General features: G+C 39.3%; 2 protein-coding genes across 2 annotated transcripts; both read left to right on the top strand.

Moving 5' to 3' along the window:
* The first annotated feature begins 1,435 nt into the window (after positions 1 to 1,435).
* Positions 1,436 to 2,368, top strand: LOC139183930 (olfactory receptor 7A17-like). Its single transcript, XM_070792235.1, is given in 1 exon segment — positions 1,436 to 2,368. A coding segment is annotated over 1 exon segment (933 nt).
* Positions 2,369 to 18,438: 16,070 nt separating this feature from the next.
* On the top strand, positions 18,439 to 19,371 carry LOC139183929 (olfactory receptor 7A17-like). The gene has a single exon (XM_070792234.1). It carries the CDS (start codon positions 18,439 to 18,441, stop codon positions 19,369 to 19,371), a length of 933 nt encoding a protein of 310 aa, XP_070648335.1.
* Positions 19,372 to 20,483: the final 1,112 nt, after the last annotated feature.

Raw genomic sequence — 20,483 nt, 5'->3', positions numbered from 1 at the left:
GCATTTATCGCAGTGTATAAGAAACTTTTTTGACTCTGTCCCAGCTAAGACAGGCCTTTCATATGTGATCTAACCATACCTGCATGCATGGGCATGAACATACACAAACACAGGCTTCTGAACAAAGAGAATCAGAAAAATCCTACTGTATGTGATGCAGTCTGACAGTTTAATTTTGCATTTTATTTTTTCTATGCTATTTTATTTTTACAAACTACATAGTCTGAAACTCTAATAGGTGTGAATCTCAGAATATGGGAAACGTTTCTCCAGCATGTCTTTGAAAACTCTGTTAATGTTTCCCTGGACCTTTTTGGAGATTTCTATGAGAACATGTCTTTTTCATTCCTTCATGCAGTATGTATTTATTCAGGTACTGCTCACAACTAAACAAAATCTAAGGAGTTGAAGAGTATGGCATTTATAGTCTAGCAGAGAATAACAGATGCAGAATTAATTAAAACCTCATAATGATAATCCTGTATCTAAATGACTATAAATGAAATCCCCTGTTTTCTGTACAAATTTTTTTAAAAAGAGGAGAATTCATGAAAGAAACGATCTGAAAAAGAAGTCTGAAAAAAGAAGATGGTGTTTTGGAGATAGGGAGGGGTGAAAATTCCAAATAGAGTGGTTGATTCTCTAAGGAGGTGCATATAAGTTCTGAGTCTTGAGCCTGTGGCATCAAGTGAAGCTGTGACTCAAGTTGAATATTCATGAGATTGATGTGAATGAAGGCAGCACAAGGCTGAAGTGGTGGTTCAGTCACAGAGAGTCAAGGCTAGGATTTGAAGCTGTGGAATTTGGGGCTTGTTTCACAGTGGGGAGTCACAGGGAGAGAAGGAAGTCAGGGAGTTGGTTGTTTTGAAGCACAGCTGTTCCCTCTGACTAGCACACACTTCTACCCAGAGAGACCCATGTCTCCTTTTTCCTCTTTCTTGAAGTTTCTGATCAAATGTTTTCCAGGCTACCTGAACACGCAGTAAAAAATAATACCCTCATCAACTCTCTTCTTTATATTTGATCTATTTTCCTTTACAGCACTTGTCAACATATGATCATTTGTATGAGTTTTTAAGTTTTTTCCTTATATGTTTTCTCCACCATTGAACTACATGATCTGTTGTCTCTCAGCACCCTCTCCTCTTTCTCCAGAATTCGGTAGGTCTTAAATTTGTATTCCCTCAAATGCATAACAAAATCCCTCATTACGAATGTAGAATACTTGACTACTGGGGGGAAAAGCTGACTGTAAGATAGGCTTTCCTATTTGGAGATGGCACAGGAAATTGGCTTGAAGGGGAAATTTCTATACAAAGTTATGAATATTTTTTGAATGCAAAATATAAATGTTAGAGTTCACCTATGTTTGCAATGCCAATTTTTGAAAAACTAGTCATGCTATTTTTTGTTTCTAGGAAGTCATTTGCATCACATGGAACCCAGAAATGAGACACCAATTTCAGAATTTATTCTCCTGGGATTATCAAATGAACCAGAACTGCAGCCCCTCATATTTGGACTTTTCCTTTCCATGTACCTGATCACTGTGATTGGAAACCTGCTCATCATCCTGGCTGTCAGCTCAGACTCCCACCTCCACACCCCCATGTACTTCTTCCTCTCCAATCTGTCCTTTGTAGACATCTGCTTCATCTCCACCACCATCCCAAAGATGTTGAAGAACATAAGGACACAGAACAAAGTAATAACCTATGAAGGCTGCATCATCCAGATGCATTTTTTCATACTTTTTGTGACATTGGATGCGTTTCTCTTGACTGTGATGGCTTATGACCGCTTTGTGGCCATCTGCCACCCCCTCCACTACACAGTCATCATGAACCCCTGAGTCTGTGGACTGCTGGTTCTCCTCTCCTGGATCATGAGTGCTCTGAATTCCTTGATACAAAGCGTAATGGTGTTGTGGCTGGCCTTCTGTACAGACTTGGAAATCCCCCACTTTTTCTGTGAAGTTAATCAAGTGGTTCAACTTGCTTGTTCTGACACTTTTCTTAATGACCTGTTGATGTATTTTGCAACTGGGGTGTATGGTGGCATTTCCCTCACTGGAATTCTTTACTCATATTCTAAGATAGTTTCCTCTATACTAGGAATTTCATCTGCTCGGGGGAAGTATAAAGCATTTTCCACCTGTGCCTCTGACCTCTCAGTTGTCTCTTTATTCTTTTGTACAGTCCTGGGAGTATATCTTAGCTCTGCTGCTACTCGCAGCTCACAATCAAGTGCTGTTTCCTCGGTGATGTACACTGTGGTCACACCCGTGCTGAACCCCTTCATCTACAGTCTGAGGAATAAAGACATAAAGAGGGCTCTGAAAAGGATCATTGGGATGGCAGCTATATAAGGACCAGTTTTATCGGGGCTGGAGAAATGCCTGTGATTTTAGGGCTCAAAACCTCAGAGCCCAATTCTTTGATCAGGTTGCTGAAGTAGAACTTGATCTTTCTATTTATTTCCCCAAATTTCCATTTCATTGAATTCAAGGCCTCTACATTATATTACCAAATGAAATTATATACTGGGGAATTGTACCAACTTCTATTGTGCTCCCCATGAGTGTGTAGTCAGCTGTAAATCTCTCTACATAAGCATCTGAATGCAGAGTTCCAAAGAATAGAAACAAGAGGTAAGAAAGCCTTCCTCAGGAATCAATGCAGAGAAATAGAGGAAAACAACAGAATGGGAAAGACTAGACATCTCTTCAAGAAAATTAGAGATACCAAGGGAATATTTCATGCAAAGATGGACTCGATAAAGGACAGATATTGTATGGACCTAACAGAAGCAGAAGATACTAAGAAGAGGTGGCAAGAATACACAAAAGAACTGTACAAAAAAGATCTTCACGACCAAGATAATCACGATGGTGTGATCACTGACCTAGAGCCAGACATCCTGGAATGTGAAGTCAAGTGGGCCTTAGAAAGCATCGCTACAAACAAAGCTAGTGGAGGTGATGGATTCCAGTTGAGCTATTTCAAATCCTGAAAGATGATGCTGTGAAAGTGCTGCACTCAATATGCCAGCAAATTTGGAAAACTAAGCAGTGGCCACAGGACTGGAAAAGGTCAGTTTTCATTCCAATCCCAAAGAAAGGTAGTGCCAAAGAATGCTCAAACTACTGCACAATTGCACTCATATCACATGCTAGTAAAGTAATGCTCAAAACTCTCCAAGCCAGGCTTCAGCAATATGTGAACCGTGAACTTCCAGATGTTCAAGCTGATTTTAGAAAAGGCAGAGGAACCAGAGGTCAAATTGCCAACATCCGCTGGATCACCGAAAAAGCAAGAGAGTTCCAGAAAAACATCTATTTCTGCTTTATTGATTATGCCAAAGCTTTTGACTGTGTGGATCATAATAAACTGTGGAAAATTCTGAAAGAGATGGGAATACCAGACCACCTGACCTGCCTCTTGAGAAATCTGTATGCAGGTCAGGAAGCAACAGTTGGAACTGAACATGGAACAACAGACTGGTTCCAAATAGGAAAAGGAGTACATCAAGGCTGTATATTGTCACCTTGCTTATTTAGCTTATGTGCAGAGTACATCATGAGAAACGCTGGGGTGAAAGAAGGACAAGCTGTAATCAAGATTACCGGGAGAAATATCAATAACCTCAGATATGGAGCTGACACCACCCTTATGGCAGAAAGTGAAGAGGAACTCAAAAGCCTCTTGATGAAAGTGAAAGTGGAGAGTGAAAAAGTTGGTTTAAAGCTCAACATTCAGAAAACGAAAATCATGGCATCCGGTCCCATCACTTCATGGGAAATAGATGGGGAAACAGTGGAAACCATGTCAGACTTTATTTTTCTGGGCTCCTAAATCACTGCAGATGGTGACTGCAGCCATGAAATTAAAAGACGCTTACTCTTTGGAAGGAAAGTTATGACCAATCTAGATAGCATATTCAAAAGCAGAGACATTACTTTGCCAACAAAGGTCCGTCTAGTCAAGGCTATGGTTTTTCCTGTGGTCATGTATGGATGTGAGAGTTGAACTGTGAAGAAGGCTGAGCGCCAAAGAATTGATGCTTTTGAACTGTGGTGTTGGAGAAGACTCTTGAGAGTCCCTTGGACTGCAAGGAGATCCAACCAGTCCATTCTGAAGGAGATCAGCCCTGGGATTTCTTTGGAAGGAATAATACTAAAGCTGAAACTCAAGTATTTTGGCCACCTCATGCGAAGTGTTGACTTATTGGAAAAGACTCTGATGCTGGGGGGGATTGGGGACAGGAAGAGAAGAGGATGACAGAGGATGAGATGGCTGGATGGCATCACTGGCTCGATGGACGTGAGTCTGAGTGAACTCCGGGAGTTGGTGATGGACAGGGAGGCCTGGCGTGCTGCGATTCATGGGGTCGCAAAGAGTCGGACATGACTGAGCAACTGAACTGAACTGAACTGAAGTGATGTTGAGTAAGGATGCCATGCTCTTTTGTCTTGAATCGGTTTATGGTTATTTCTGTATCTATGCTGATGTATTTACAGAAAAAAAATGAGTTTTTCATGCGAATTACTTATATTTAATTTCAGCATTTCTATATCCATAAATGACATTTGACTTCCTTCTCAGTTAGAAGACAACTCTCACCAATGTTAAGTGAGAATCAACTGCCTAGGCCCTAGATTCAACCCTTAGCCATTCACCATCGAATTCTTTTCCCTTTAATTAAGTTATTGGAATATAATTACTCAAATAAACTGCATATTTAAAGGGTACAGTTTGAGGGGCTTCCCTGATGGTCCAGTGATTAAAAATCTGCCTTCCAATGCAAGGGACACAGGTTCAATCCTTGGTCTGGGTACTAAGATCCCACATGCCACAGGGCAACTAAGCCCCTGCACCTCAACTAGAAGGCTCACATGCCACAGCTAGAGAAAAGCCTGCACACCATAGTGAAGAACCTGTGGAGTCTAAATAAGTAAATAAACAAAAAGTGTATGATTTAATGAAATAAAAAGCTATCCAAAACCGAGAACATAATGCCTATTTCTCTTTGTGTTTAATTTGACAGTGCACATAGCTTTACATGCTTTATTATGTAATCGTGAAAAAATTTAAGCTCCTGAGCCTGTTTCCTTGTTTATGAAGGTGTTGTGAAATACTAAACAAAACTTCATATGGATGCTATGAGAAACAAATGAAATGTGTGGACATTTCTTTCTTAATCCAAAGAAAACAGCTAAGGACTAAAGTTCATTTCTGTGTGTACACATTTTTTTCTTTCAAATAAACACTGGAGTACACATGTGTGCATGCACACAGACATCTTCTCTGTGGAAAGGAAATGAGAGAAATTGGGAAAGAATGGAAATGAAAATAATGAACATTTGAATTAATATAAAGTAAAAATATAGAAATATGGACACAAAAATTTAAAGTGAAATGAGTAACCTCAATTTGATGTGAATTACTTAGGAAGACAGTTGACATTTACATATATAAAATAAAAAATCCATTGTATCAGTTAATGAGGCAGAATATCTTCAAATTGATTTAGTATGTTTTTTACTTAATATGGGCTTTTATTTACTTAATATGGGTTTTTGACATAACATGCCCTTACTCAAGCTAAGATAATGAATGGAGAAGATTAAATTTTATTCTTGCAAACAAATTTTATTAAATAAGTGTCTACATTTGACTTCTAGTCCAATTGCAAAATACTTCCACGCTAGTTGCTTAAATAAACACATTTATTCTCTTGGATGTCAGAAGCCTAAAATGAGTCTTGTTGGGCTAATATAAAATATTTGGGTGACAGTTCAAGATGGCAGCATAAAAAAAAAAACAGAAAGGGCTCAAATAAATCAGAAATGAAAGAGGAAAAATTACAATTAATATCACAGAAATGCAAAGGACCACAAGAGACTACTATGAATATTTATACTAACAAATTGGACAACCTAGAAGAAACAGAAACATTCCTACAAAACAAACATTTTCCCAAGAGGGAATTATGAAGAAACAGAAAATATGAATACACTAGTTACTAGTAAGGATATTGAATCAGTAATCAAAAATCTCACAACAAACAAAAGTCCAGGACCAGAAGCTTCAATGATAAATTCTAACATTAAAGATTTAGTATCTATCTTCCAAAAACTTTCAAAAAAATCAAAGAGGAAAAATGCTTCCAAACTCACTTTACAAGGCCAGCATTGCTGCTGCTAAGTTGTTTCAGTCGTGTCTGACTCTGTGCGACCCCATAGACGGCAGCCCACCAGGCTTCCCCATCCCTGCGGTTCTCCAGGCAAGAACACTGGAGTGGGTTGCCATTTCCTTCTCCAATGTATGAAAGTGAAAAGGGAAACTGAGGTCGCTCAGTCATGTCCGACTCTTAGCGACCCCATGGACTGTAGCCTACCAGGCTCCTCTGCCCATGGGATTTTCCAGGCAAGCGTACTGGAATGGGGTGCCATTGCCTTCTCCAAGGCCAGCATTACCTTGATTCAAAACCAGACAAGGGCAGTAAAAGAATAAAGAATTGTAGACCGATATCCTTGATGAACACACATGCAAAAATCTTCGAAAAATATTAGCAAATAATTCAAAAATATATCTAATGGATCATACATCAAGATCAAGTGGGACTCACTTCAAGGATGCAAGAATGGTTAAACATCCTCAAATCAATCAAATGATACACCAAATTAACTAAAGGAAGGATAAATATCATATGATAATTTCAGTGTGCTGTGCTAAGTCGCTTCAGTCATGTCCATCTCTTTGTGACCCCATGGACTGTAGCCTGCCAGATTCCCTTGTCCATGGGACTTTCCAGGCAAGCACACTGGAGTGGGTTATCATTTCCTCTTCCAGAGGATCTTCCCAATCCAGGGACTGAAACTTTGTGTCTCCTGGATTGGCAGGTGGGTTCTTTACTACTAGCGCCACCTGGAAAGCCCAATCATTTCAACAGATGCAGAATAATCATTTGACAAAATTTAATGTTTAAGGGGATGACAGAGGATGTGGTGGCTAGATGGCATCACTGACTCGATGGACATGAGTCTGAGTGAACTCCGGGAGTTGGTGATGGACTGGGAGGCCTGGCATGCTGTGATTCATGGGGTTGCAAAGAGTCAGACACGACTGAGCGACTGAACTGAACTGAATGTCTGTTTATGATAAAAGCCCTCAACAGAGTGGGTACAGAGGAAGCATACCACCACATAATATAGGCTATAAATACAAGTCCACAGATAACATTATACCCAGTGGTGAGAAGATGAAAACCTTTCCCCTAAGATCAAAAAAAGAAAAGAATGCTCACTCAGGCCACTTTCATTCAACATAGTATTGGAAATCCTAGCCACCGTAATTAGACAATAAAATGCAATAAAAGAATCCAAATTAGAAAGGAAGAAGTAAAACTGTCACTATTTCACTTTTCACATTCATGCATTGGAGAATGAAATGGCAACCCATTCCAGTGTTCTTGCCTGGAAAATCCCAGGGACAGGGGAGCCTGGTGGGCTGCCATCTATGGGGTCACACAGAGTTGGACACAACTGAAGCGACTTAGCAGCAGCAGCAGCAGCAGCATTTACAGATAAAATGATACTATATATATATTTACATATTTAAAAATTCTAACAAAGAACTTTTTGAACTAATATATAAATTTCATGAAACTATGAGATACAAAATCAACATACAGATACCTCTCATGTTTCTAGACTCTAATAATGAATTATCAGAAAAAGAAATGTAGAAAACAATCCCATTTAAAACTGCATAAAAAATAAAATAACTTGGCACAATTTATGAAAGAGGGAAAAGACTTATACACTAAAATCTAGAAAACATGGAGGAAAGAAATTGAAGAAGTCACAAATAAATGGAAACATACCTTAAGTTCATGGATTGAAATCATTAATATTCTTAAAATGACCTAGGTATTTTTCCAAAAAGGCATACAAGTGGCAAACAGACACATAAACAGATGTTTCAACAGCATTAATTACCAGGAAAATGCAAATCAAAACAGAAAGAAATCATGTCACATTCTTTAGAATGGCTATTATAAGAAAGATGAGAGCCTGAGAGCTTATTCATCCTGTAACTGAAAGATTTTACTACACTCTCCCTATTATCTCCACCCCCTACAACTTTTCTATGTAGTTACAAATATTTAGTCACGCAGTCATGCCCAACTCTTTGTGACCCCTTAGCGGAGAAGGCAATGGCACTCCACTCCAGTACTCTTGCCTGGAAAGTCCCATGGATGGAATAGCCTGGAAGACTGCAGTCCATGGGGTCGCTGAGGGTGGGACATGACTGAGCAACTTCACTTTCACTTTTCACTTTTATGCATTGGAAAAGGCAATGGCAACCCACTCCAGTGTTCTTGCCTGGAGAATCCCAGGGACGGGGCATCCTGGTGGGCTGCAGTCTATGCGGTCGCACAGAGTCGGACACGACTGAAGTGACTCAGCAGCAGCGGAATATAGCCTCCAAGGGCTTCTGTCCATGGGATTCTCAGGGCAAGAATATTGTAGTGGGTTGCCTTTCCCTTCTCCAGGGGATCTTCCTGACTCTGGGGTCAAACCTGAGTCTCTCACACTGCAGGCAGATTCTTTACCATCTGAGCCACCAGGGAAGCCCAGAGTTACAAATATACAACCTGACATTTTTTATTTATTTTTATTTTTTTTTTATTTTTTAACTTTACAATATTGTATTGGTTTTGCCATATATCAACATGAATCCGCCACAGGTATACACGTGTTCCCCATCTTGAACCCTCCTCCCTCCCCATACCATGCCTCTGGGTCGTCCCAGTGTACCAGCCCCAAGCATCCAGTATTGTGCATCGAACCTGGACTGGTGACGCATTTCATATATGATATTATACATGTTTCAATGCCATTCTCTCAAATCATCCCACCCTCTCCCTCTCCCACAGAGTCCAAAAGACTGTTCTATACATCAGTGTCTCTTTTGCTGTCTCGTATACAGGGTTATTGTTACCATCTTTCTAAATTCCATATATATGCATTAGTATACTGTATTGGTGTTTTTCTTTCTGGCTTACTTCACTCTGTATAATTGGCTCCAGTTTCATCCACCTCATTAGAACTGATTCAAACATATTCTTTTTAATGGCTGAGTAATACTCCATTGTGTATATGTACCACTGCTTTCTTATCCATTCATCTGCTGATAGACATCTAGGTTGCTTCCATGTCCTGGCTATTATAAACAGTGCTGTGATGAACATTGGGGTACACGTGTCTCTTTCCCTTCTGGTTTCCTCAGTGTGTATGCCCAGTAGTGGGATTGCTGGGTCATAGGCAGTTCTATTTCCAGTTTTTTAAGGAATCTCCATACTGTCCTCCATAGTGGCTATACTAGTTTGCATTTCCACAAACAGTGTAAGAGGGTTCCCTTTTCTCCACACCCTCTCCAGCATTTATTGCTTGTAGACTTTTGGATCACAGCCATTCTCACTGGCGTGAAATGGTACCTCATTGTGGTTTTGATTTGCATTTCTCTGATAATGAATGATGTTGAGCATCTTTTCATGTGTTTGACATTTTTTCTTATTGGAGGTTAATTGCTTTACAATGCTGTGGTCTCTGCCATACGTCAATGTGAATAAGTCATAATTTTATATATATATATATATATATATATATACACATACATTTATATCCATAAATGTATATACATATATTTATTATACCCTTCCTCTTGAATCTCCCTCCCACTCCCCCCTTCCACCTGTCTAGGTCATCACAGAGCACGAGGCTGGTCTCCCTGTGTTATACAGAAGCTCCTGCTAGTTGCCTATTTTACACATGATAGTGTTTATGTATCAGTGCTGTTTTTTCAGTGGGTCCTATCCTCTCCTTCCCCCACAGTGCCCACAAGTCTGTTCTCTAACCTACATCCCCATTTCTTCTCTCTAAATAGGTTCATCAGTACTATTTTTTCTAGATTCCATGTATATGCATTAATAAATGATATTTGTTTTTCTCTTTCTACTTACTTCACTCTGTATAACTGGCTGTATGTTCATCCACCCCACTACAACTGACTCAATGCTTTCCTTTTTATAGCTGAGCTATATTCCATTGCATATATGTACCATATCTTCTTTTTCCATTCATCTGGGTAGTCTAATACTAATCTAAATTTATATGCATACACATGCACACACCCCATAATATCATACAGAAAACCCAAATGAACTTTTTGGCCAACCAAATAAATCATGATGACTATTTTGAAAACACTGGATTGTACAATTGAAATTTGCTAAGATGGTAGCATATTTGCCATCTCTTCATGGTGAATAGATGGAGAAACAGTGGAAACAGTGGCAGACTTTATTTTGGGGGGCTCCAAAATCACTGCAGATGGTGATTTCAGCCACAAAATTAAAAGATGCTTACTCCTTGGAAGGAAAGTTATAACCAACCTAGACAGCATATTAAAAAGCAGAGACATTACTTTGCCAACAAAGGTCCATCTAGTCAAGGGTATGGTTTTTCCAGTAGTCAGGTATGGATGTGAGAGTTGGACTATAAAGAAAGCTGAGCAACACAGAATTGATACTTTTGAACTGAGAGTTTCTTGGACTACAAGGAGATCCAACCAGTCCATCCTAAAGGAAATGAGCCCTGAATATTCATTGGAAGGACTGATGTTGAAGTTGAAACTCCAATACTTTGGCCACCTGATGCGAAGAGTTGACTCATTTGAAAAGACCCTGAGGCAGGGAAAGATTGAAGATGAAATAAGGGGATGACAGAGGATGAGTGGTTGGATGGCATCACCAAATTAGTGGACAAGAGTTTGAGTGAACTCCAGGAGTTGGTGATGGACAGGGAGGCCTGGCATGCTGCAGTTCATGGGGTAGCAAAGAGTCAGACACAACTCAGTGACTGAACTGAATGGAAGAGAGTAGAACTTAAATTTTCTCACACATACACACACACACAAAAACAAGATAAGTGTGTAAAGTAATCAGTGTGTAAGTTAAAGGAGAATTCCTTTCACAAAGTATACCTAAATCAAATCATCATGATGTACACTTCAAGTATCTTATGATTTTAAATATTAACTATACCTTAATAAAGCTAATTTTTTAAAGCTTCTTAAAAAATGATAAAGGAGAAATAACAAATGTTGGTGAGGATGTGGAGAAAAGGAAACCCTAGTGCACTGTTGGTAGAAATGTGAATGTGTACAGCCATTATGGAGAGCAGTATGGAGATTCGTCAAAAATTATAAATAGAACTACTATATTATCTATCTATTCAACTTCTGGGTATTTCTCTAAATAAAATGAGAGCATTAATTTGAAAATATATATGCAACCCTATATTCATTGCAGCATTATTTACATGGACCAAGACATGAAAGCCACCTACATGTCCATTGATGGATGAATGGATAATGATGTGAAATACACACACACACACACACACACACACACACACACACACACACACACACACACACAAAATGGCATACTACTCAGCCATAAAAAATAAAAATCTGGCCATTTGTGACAATGTGGATGGACCTTCCAGGTATTATGCCATACTAAATAAGGCAGACAGAGAAAGATAAATACAAGTATGATTTCACTTGCACATGAAATCTAAAAAACAAAACAAATAAAAAATGGACCAAAACTTATAGATACAAAGAACGGATTGATGTTTATCAGAGAGGAAGGGGATTGGGGTAGTTGGGCAAACTGGGTGAAGGCAGTCAATTGTAATATGACACATATTAGCTGGCTTACTATGCTGATTGGGCTTCCAGGTGATTCAGGGGTAAAGAATCTGTCTGACAAGCAGGAGACACAGATTCCATCCCTGGGTCAGAAAGATCCCCTAGAGGAGGAAATGGCAACACACTCCAATATTCTTGCCTGGGAAAACCCATGGACAGAGGAGCCTGGCGCACTGCAGTCCATGGGGTCACAAAGAGTTGACATGACTTAGCCACTAAACAACATTCTGCCTACTATACAGTCATTTTTGTAAGTGTGTCATTTTGTATCATTCAAGAACCCTTCTATAATAGAAACAGACACAGAATTAACCACAGCCTCTGAAATGAGTGAATACACTATTTCTTCAAAGTTAAATGCCAACACATTTTGGGGCAGAAGACCAAAAACTATCTACAACTAATTGTATCATGGGATCACAGCCTTGCTACTCAAAGAGTATCCACAGACCAGGACCTGTAGAGTCAGCATCATCCAGCAGCTTGTTAGAAATGCAGTCTTTGGACCCACCAGGACCTGCTGAATTAGATTCTGAATTTGTAGTAGGATTGTTGTTGATTTGTAGCTACAATGAAGTTAGAAAAGGACTGACTTAGAATAACTTTGCTATCCTTTATTGTTGCCATTTGAGGAAGCATGCTATTCTGGGGATGCTTTCCCACAGATTTTAGATGTTTGGCAGCATCATTTCAGATGTTGTCAAACACCCCAGAGGAAAATCCTCTATGATTCAGAACTACTGGTGTACAGTTTGGAAACTAGACACACCCTGACAGGTTTACAATCAAGGACCATCAAACACTCAGATATTAACTTTGGCTGTATCATTAAACTCCTCTAAGCTCCATTTCTGCAGTGGAGAATGGAGTTCTTAAATGTACTGCCTCACAGATGACACATCTGTAAATATTCAATCAAGCAATTCTTATCAGGCACTAAGATCAAGCTTTAGCACAAACTATTCAAGTATATTTACTATCATCAACAAATATTTTATAATGAAGGATTACATGAAAGCTCAGAACTAGAGATGTAAGTATGAAGTTCCTAAATGTTATGGCAAAAGTGTCATGAAGACAACATATGTAGTGCCCCAAGGTTGATTAACAAAAGAACTCAGTTCTTCCCCTTATTGAAAAAGAGAATAGCCCACCTGTACCCCATCATGAAATCCATTTACCACTTACGTGGCTGGCCTGTAGATCTCCTTAACACCAATGAACTGAAGTTGCTCCATGATGTCTGGGATACTTGCACACCGAGTAAGATTAATTCTCGATGTGCAAGTATCCCAGACATCAAAGGTATGAGAGACACAAAAAAAAAAAGAAAAAGAGAATAGAAATGTCCTGGAGATTTAGAGTCTGTATCCCCATCATAAATCAAAACTTTGGAGATACAAGAGACCTAATTCAGACACTCAGTCTTAGACTTGGAGAAAACTTTAACTCAGGGTTGAAACAAGGTGCTAGGAGATTTAGAGATCTGAAACGAAGGAAATTTTAGGGAGAAGGAGTGAAAAAACAAACAAACAAAAATAATGGATTCCCTTGACTTCTACCCTGATCCCTTGTGAATAGAGAATCTTTAAGGAAAATTTCCTTCCTTCCTGACCAGGTTTCCACAGGGAAATTATGTGCTTAGAGGTTGAAATAAAAAGAAATGTGCCTAATGAGCAGGTCGAGGGACCTATAAACACTAACATCTGCAGTCTCTCGGTGTGTGTAATCTTGAGCTGGATGGACACTTTATTTCCTTTGTTTGGAGTCCTAATCCTGATTGGGGTTGGGGGTGGGCTGTAGTTTCATCCCTTCCTGCTGTTTTGTCTGGGAACAGAGCCTTCATCTCCATCATTAGCCTTCCAGAGAAGAATTAAGACTCCCCCCTTGGAGACCTTCCTCCCAGAGTTCCCCCATCCAGGTGAGTCTCCGATCTAGATGATGGTACATGAGAAGGTCAGAAAGAAAAGAAGCCAGTTCAACTCAGCCCAGAGGCAAAAGATCACTGTGTCTGTCTGTTTGCTTGATTAATTAAAGTATTTGTGTCAGTGGCTAGGTAATATTTCACAGTGTGGCTATGCTACTCACACTTTTGATGAATGGCCTTTCATGCTCTTTATCATTAAAGTGCTATTTCATTCATGCCACAGAAATATGTTGAGATTTTAAGCTCAAACTGTGGTTCACATCAAGAAGGATTTTTCTCATGCAGAAGATTCTGAGCAATGTCCAGGAACATTTTGACTGTCTCACTGGAGAGAGTTGGGTGGAGGCCACAGAGGCTCTCAACATCTTTCAATGCACAGGACAAACAGAGCAACAGAGACTGATCTGACTGGGAATGTCAGTAGTGTTGAGACTCAGAAAACTTGAGTTAGAGAATATCTGCACGATAACATTTATAGCTGTCCTCAGGTTGTTTCCCAAATCTGCAAGACTTTAGTTTTCTGGCAGCAAAATTAGCAACACTGCTTTTGCTACTGGTTTAAAAGTTCAAACCCCAAGCAGTGTGACAGGTCTTTACACTTATTTCTCAGGCTAATGGTTATGAAAGACATTTTTTTGTTTTTATAAACTGTGGCTCAGCTTCAGCAATTTACATATTTGATCCTCATTTTGACTTGCCTGTTATTACTATGTCATATATCATTTATCCAGTTTTCTCCAGTTATCAGCATTTCAAAAAATTTTATGGCAGAACCACTACAATATTGTAAAGTAATTAGCCTCCAATTAAAATAAATTTATATTAAAAAATAAATAAATAAATTTATAGATTATTATTTCTCAATTGACTTTTGGAGGATATTTTCATGATAAAATATTTATTTTATTTCAAAATATCTATCTTCCGACTTCTGAGTTTTTTGGTTTTCATTTTGCCACAAGTAAATTTTATGTATACTTTTCTAGAATGTTCATCTGAAATGTATTGGTCACTTTACACTAACATTGTAATACCTCATTTTTTGTAAAATGAGTGAGCTAGGACACCAACTTCATAATCTTTCAGATAACTAGTCATTCATGATTGATCTTTTGTTTTTGGTAAGTATTTGTTTAATTTTTTTTTTACTTTTAATTAAACGGTAGTTGCTTTACAGTATTGCTTTGGTTTCTATTAAACATCAACATGAATCAGCTTCAGGCCAGATCTTATTTGACAATATAATCTTTTGCAACTAAATGGAAACATGACCTTGCCATTTGCTAAATGTTCAAAACTATTATGACTTAATTCCTGATCATTCAAAAATAAATAGTGGAACATCCACTATGTGCCAGGAAGTCCTCGGTACATTACACGTTATATTCTCTTCTATCAGGTCTTTGCTGCATTAAATATCAGCACATATTCATGCCATTAAATTATTGTTATTTTATATCACATTTCATTTAGTCTGATTCTTCATTCAATTTTGCTCACTACAGTTTTTAAAAACTTTTCACTCTAACCTGGTTTCAGTTCAGTTCAGTTCAGTTGCTCAGTCATGTCTGACTCTTTGCAACCCCGTGAATCGCAGCACGCCAGGCCTCCCTGTCCATCACCAACTCCTGGAGTCCACCCAAACCCATGTCCATTGAGTCTGTGATGCCATCCAACCATCTCATCGTCTGTCATCCCCTTCTCCTCCTGCCCTCAATCTTTCCCAGCATGAGGGTCATTTCAAATGAGTCAACTATTCACATCAGGTGGCCAAAGTATTGGACTTTCAGTTTCAACATCAGTCCTTCCAATGAATATTCAGGACTGATTTCCTTTAGGATGGACTGGTTGGATCTCCTTGCAGTCCAAGGGACTCTCAAGAGTCTTCTCCAACACCACAGTTCAAAAGCATCAATTCTTCGGTGCTCAGCTTTCTTTATAGTCCAACTCTCACATTCATAAAGGACCACTGGAAAAACCATAGCCTTGACTAGACGGACCTTTGTTGACAAAGTAATGTCTCTGCTTTTGAATATGCTATCTAGCTTGGTTATAACTTTCCTTCCAAGGAATAAGTGTCTTTTAATTTCACGGCTGCAGTCACCATTTGCAGTGATTTTGGAGCCCAGAAAAATAGTCTGACACTGTTTCCACTGTTTCCCCATCTATTTGCCATGAAGTGATGGGACCATATGCCATGATCTTAGTTTTCTGAATGTTGAGCTTTAAGCTAACTTTTTCACTGTCCTCTTTCACTTTCATCAAGAGGCTTTTGAGTTCCTCTTCACTTTCTGCCATAAGGGTGGTGTCAGCTCCATATCTGAGGTTATTAATATTTCTCCCAGTAATCTTGATTCCAGCCTGTGCTTCCTCCAGCCCAGCGTTTCTCATGATGTACTCTGCATATAAGTTAAATAAGCAGGGTGACAATATACAGCCTTGATGTACTATCCTTTATTCTTTCATTATATAGCTTTTCACACTCTTCTGTGTTTTTCTGGATAAGCATATATTCATATGCCTTTCTGAAAAGTACAAAAGTGAACAAAGCAGGTAAGGTCCCTGCCTTTTTGGGTCACACAGTCTAACAATAAGGTCAGAGTACAATGAAATAAATGTGTCATGATGTAATGTCCTCAGACTTAATTATATGAAGGAAGTTATTCAGCATAAAAATACAGAATTGTCATGGTGTAGGACACCATGGTACAAAGCATGGCCCAAGGAGGCCTCTGCAAGTTGGATGAAGTTCAGAACAAGGATCAGAGTATGCCCATTGGGTTTCTCAAAACCCAAAGTCCAAGAACAGCCAAGGAAAGATGCTACATGAGAAAAGTGAGAAAGGAGCTAACCTCATCCCTTATCAGACCATACAAAAACTAACTGGTCAAGTAATTATGAAACAGGCCCAGGAGAAACAAGTCTTCTATGGCTTGATATTAAAAATGCCCAGTTTTGTTATACTTTGTATATTTTGTTTATGAAGTGTTGGTTTATCCCTTTGCTCATTTTCTCTTAGGGGAAACAATAAGTAAAATGTCTTTTGATATCTTTTGACATCATAGAGGTATCACTACTATTGTCTTTCAGACAAGTTCATTTTGGATCTCTTGTTATTTTTCTGGGCATCAAAGGAAAATAATTAAGGTTGGAATGCTGCCAGGACCATGGAAGATTATTCTTTCTCACAGGCTCTCAGGGACCAACTGACCTTGTTAAGATATTTTTCTCATCATTACTCTCTCTCTCTCTCTCTCCCTCCATCTCTCCCTCTCTTTGCTCTCTGTTTATTGAAAAGGCAATTTAATGTTTGTTTAAATACACAAAATGGCTATCTCAGTGTGGAACCCCAGGTTTATTTGTCCATAGGAAACTTGAGAATTGGAATTTCAGGGAATCACTTCTATGTTATATAGTGTAAGGTTCATTGATCTGCCCAGCTTGGGTTGCACACATTCCTAGTGTACTCAGTAGTGCTGCAGCTGAGAAAGAAATGAAAATAACACAGTGAAGAAAGACAGAGTGTGTTCTGTGTCTGTTTGCTACTGGTGGGGTGTCAAAAATCTTCAGAACAAGGGTATCAGTTCTCATATATTCCAAGATGACTTTTAAGGTAGTGGGGCCAGAATTCAATCAAAGGAGGTACTAAAGAGGTGGGCTGTTTCAATTCACAGGATCCCTTTGCAACAAGATTAATAAAGGGCAAGATATAGTACAGAACAGGAAGTCCCTTGCCCTGGGATTTCAGCAGTAGCCGAGAGACCACGTCCCTCCTCAACAGGTGTGACACCATCTCTTATCACTCTTTGTCATCTTCATTCACTTGCAGCACTGGCTTTACTTTCTTTGACTCGAGCCCTGGAAACAAGCACATTCCTCACGGCCTTTCACTGGACATTTCCTCTGCCAGGGACATACTTCATTATATAAACTTGCATCTCCTTCCCTCTCTTGCTTGAGGTCACTGTTCAAATGTCACCTTGTTTGCAGGTCTTACCTAAACACCCATGCAAAATATAAAGCCTAATTCACCCTCTCCTTTACATGAGCTTACCCTTTCTATATAGCTCCTGTCACCATCTGAAATGTAATGGTCTCTATTATTTGCTTAGATTTTCTATCTCCGTCATTGAATGTGTGTATATGCTCAGTCGTGTAGATAGATAGATGTGTAGAAAGATAGATCTTTCTGTGACCCCATGGACTATAGCCCACTGGGCTCCCCTGTCCATGGGATTATCCAGGCAAGAATACTGGAGTGGGCTGCCATTTTTTCTCCAGGGGATCTTCCTGACCCAGGGATCAAACCCTAGTCTCTTGCATCTCCTGCATGGGCAGGCAGATTCTTTACCACTGCACCACATGGAAAGTACTCCCATCATTTAATAATAGGGTCCTATTTTGTTCTTCAGCAAACTATACTTGTTGCCTAGACATTGGTAACATGGTCAGCTCTCAATTTTACTACTGAAATGCATGAAAAATTTTCTAATGAAAATTATAGGATGCATAATCCCTCAGGGAAAGAGTTGACAAGGTCAAAAATTCCATATCAATGGTGGCATGAGGGAATCTAAAGGAGACCATATTCATACACAAAATATATTTTATTGAATTACATGATGGAAATATGTAAATACCAGCATTTAAAATGTGGGAGTAAACCAGGTAGTTGTGCAAATTAGTCATGTTACTTTCCTCTTTCTGTGAAGCCACTTCCATCATATGGAACAAGGTAATGATACACGAATTTCAGAATTTCTTCTTCTGGGATTTTCAGAGGATCCAGAACTACAGCCCATCATATTTGGGCTTTTCCTCTCTATGTACCTCATCACTGCTTTTGGAAACCTGCTCATCATCTTGGCCATCACTTCAGACTCCCACCTGCACACCCCCATGTACTTCTTCCTCTCCAACCTGTCCTTTGTAGACATCTGTTTCACTTCCACCACCATCCCAAAGATGCTGTGGAACATCCAGACCCAGAGCAAAGTGATCACCTATGAAGGCTGCATCACACAGATTTATTTTCTCATCCTCTTTGCAGTGTTGGACATTTTTCTCCTGACTGTGATGGCCTATGACCGCTTTGTGGCCATCTGCCATCCCCTGCACTACACAGTCATCATGAACCCAAGACTTTGTGGATGGCTGGTGTTGATGTCCTGGATCATAAATATTCTTAATTCCTCATTACAAAGCTTAATGATGCTGCAACTGTCCTTCTGCACAAACATTGAAATTCCCCACTTTTTCTGTGAACTCAATCATATGGTCCAACTTGCCTGTTCTGACACCTTTCTTAATAACATAGTGATGTATTTTGCAGCTGTCCTGCTGGGTGGTGGTCCCTTTGTTGGTATCCTTTACTCTTATTCTAAGATAGTCTCCTCTATACGCAGAATCGCATCAGCTCAGGGGAAATATAAAGCATTTTCCACCTGTGCATCTCACCTCACCGTTGTCTCCTTATTTTATTGTACGATGCTTGGAGTGTACCTTAGCTCTGCAGCTACCCACAATGCACACTCAAGTGCAACAGCCTCGGTGATGTACACAGTCATCACACCCATGCTGAACCCCTTCATCTACAGCCTGAGGAATAAAGACATGAAGAGGGCTCTGAAAGTATTCTTTGTGAGAGGAACTGTGTAAGAGCTAGCTGTCATAAAACTGAAAAAGCACTTGAGATTGCAGAGGTCAAAGCCTCAGAGTCAGAAAATGTGACTATTTGATCAGATGATGAAATCAGAACTTGCTCTTTTTAAATAAATACATTTCTGGAATTTGCATTTATTTGACTAACTTTTCTATTCAATTCGTGTAAATCACTTTATTAAGCTTCCTTTTCTCTCTGACATTCATCTGCTTTCTCTTTGTTTTATTCCCACTTTCACAAATTTACTTCATCGATGTATCAGGAATGTTGGGAAATTCCCACTGACTAAATGAGACAACATAGATTTTTTTTTTTTTAGAATAACTTTTCACAAATGACAAACCTGCTCAGTCACTCAATCATGTCTGACACTATGCAACCCTATGGACTATAGTCCACCAGGCTCCTCTGTCCATGGAATTTTTCTGGCAAGGATACTGCTGTGGGTTGCCATTTCCTCCTCCAGGGATCAAACTTGTGTCTCTTTCATCTGCATTGGCAGGCACATTCTTTACCCCTAGTGCAACCTGGGAAGCCCCATAAATGACATTTGTCTTACCAGATATTTTTCTTCTGTTTCTCTAAAAGAAGTGTCATGAGTTGTAGTCTTCCTACCAAAAAACACATGTTTGATCATGAAGACAATTTATATAATTTTATAACAGAGGAAAACCTGAGACACTATTTTCACCTTTATATCCAATATTCTCATGTACATCACTATCTTACCTGCCTTTTCTCGCCATTGAGACTGTAACATACTATTGTGATTTGTGACAAGTCATTGATTTTTATTCTCCTCATTTGGATCCTGTTCTTGGCATCCATATTTCCCACAATAGCCACTGTCAACATGATTATCAGATACATGTCTGCAAAAGGAGTTCCCACTGAAAGACACATTTTAATAAACAGATTGACCTAATATGGCTTTAGAATCACAGATGAACATCAATATTTCAGCTCAGTTGCTCAGTTGTGTCCGACTCTTTGCAACCCCATGGACTGCAGCATACCAGGCTTCCCTGTCCATCACCAACTCTCAGAGTTTGCTCAAACTCATGTCCATCCAACCATCTTATTCTCTGTCGTCCCCTTCTCCTCCTGC

This window comes from Bos indicus, chromosome 7, assembly GCF_029378745.1.
Source record: "Bos indicus isolate NIAB-ARS_2022 breed Sahiwal x Tharparkar chromosome 7, NIAB-ARS_B.indTharparkar_mat_pri_1.0, whole genome shotgun sequence".
Lineage (NCBI taxonomy): Eukaryota > Metazoa > Chordata > Mammalia > Artiodactyla > Bovidae > Bos > Bos indicus.
Note: the sequence above shows the minus strand (reverse complement) of the source record. Positions and strands in the feature narration are given on the sequence as shown.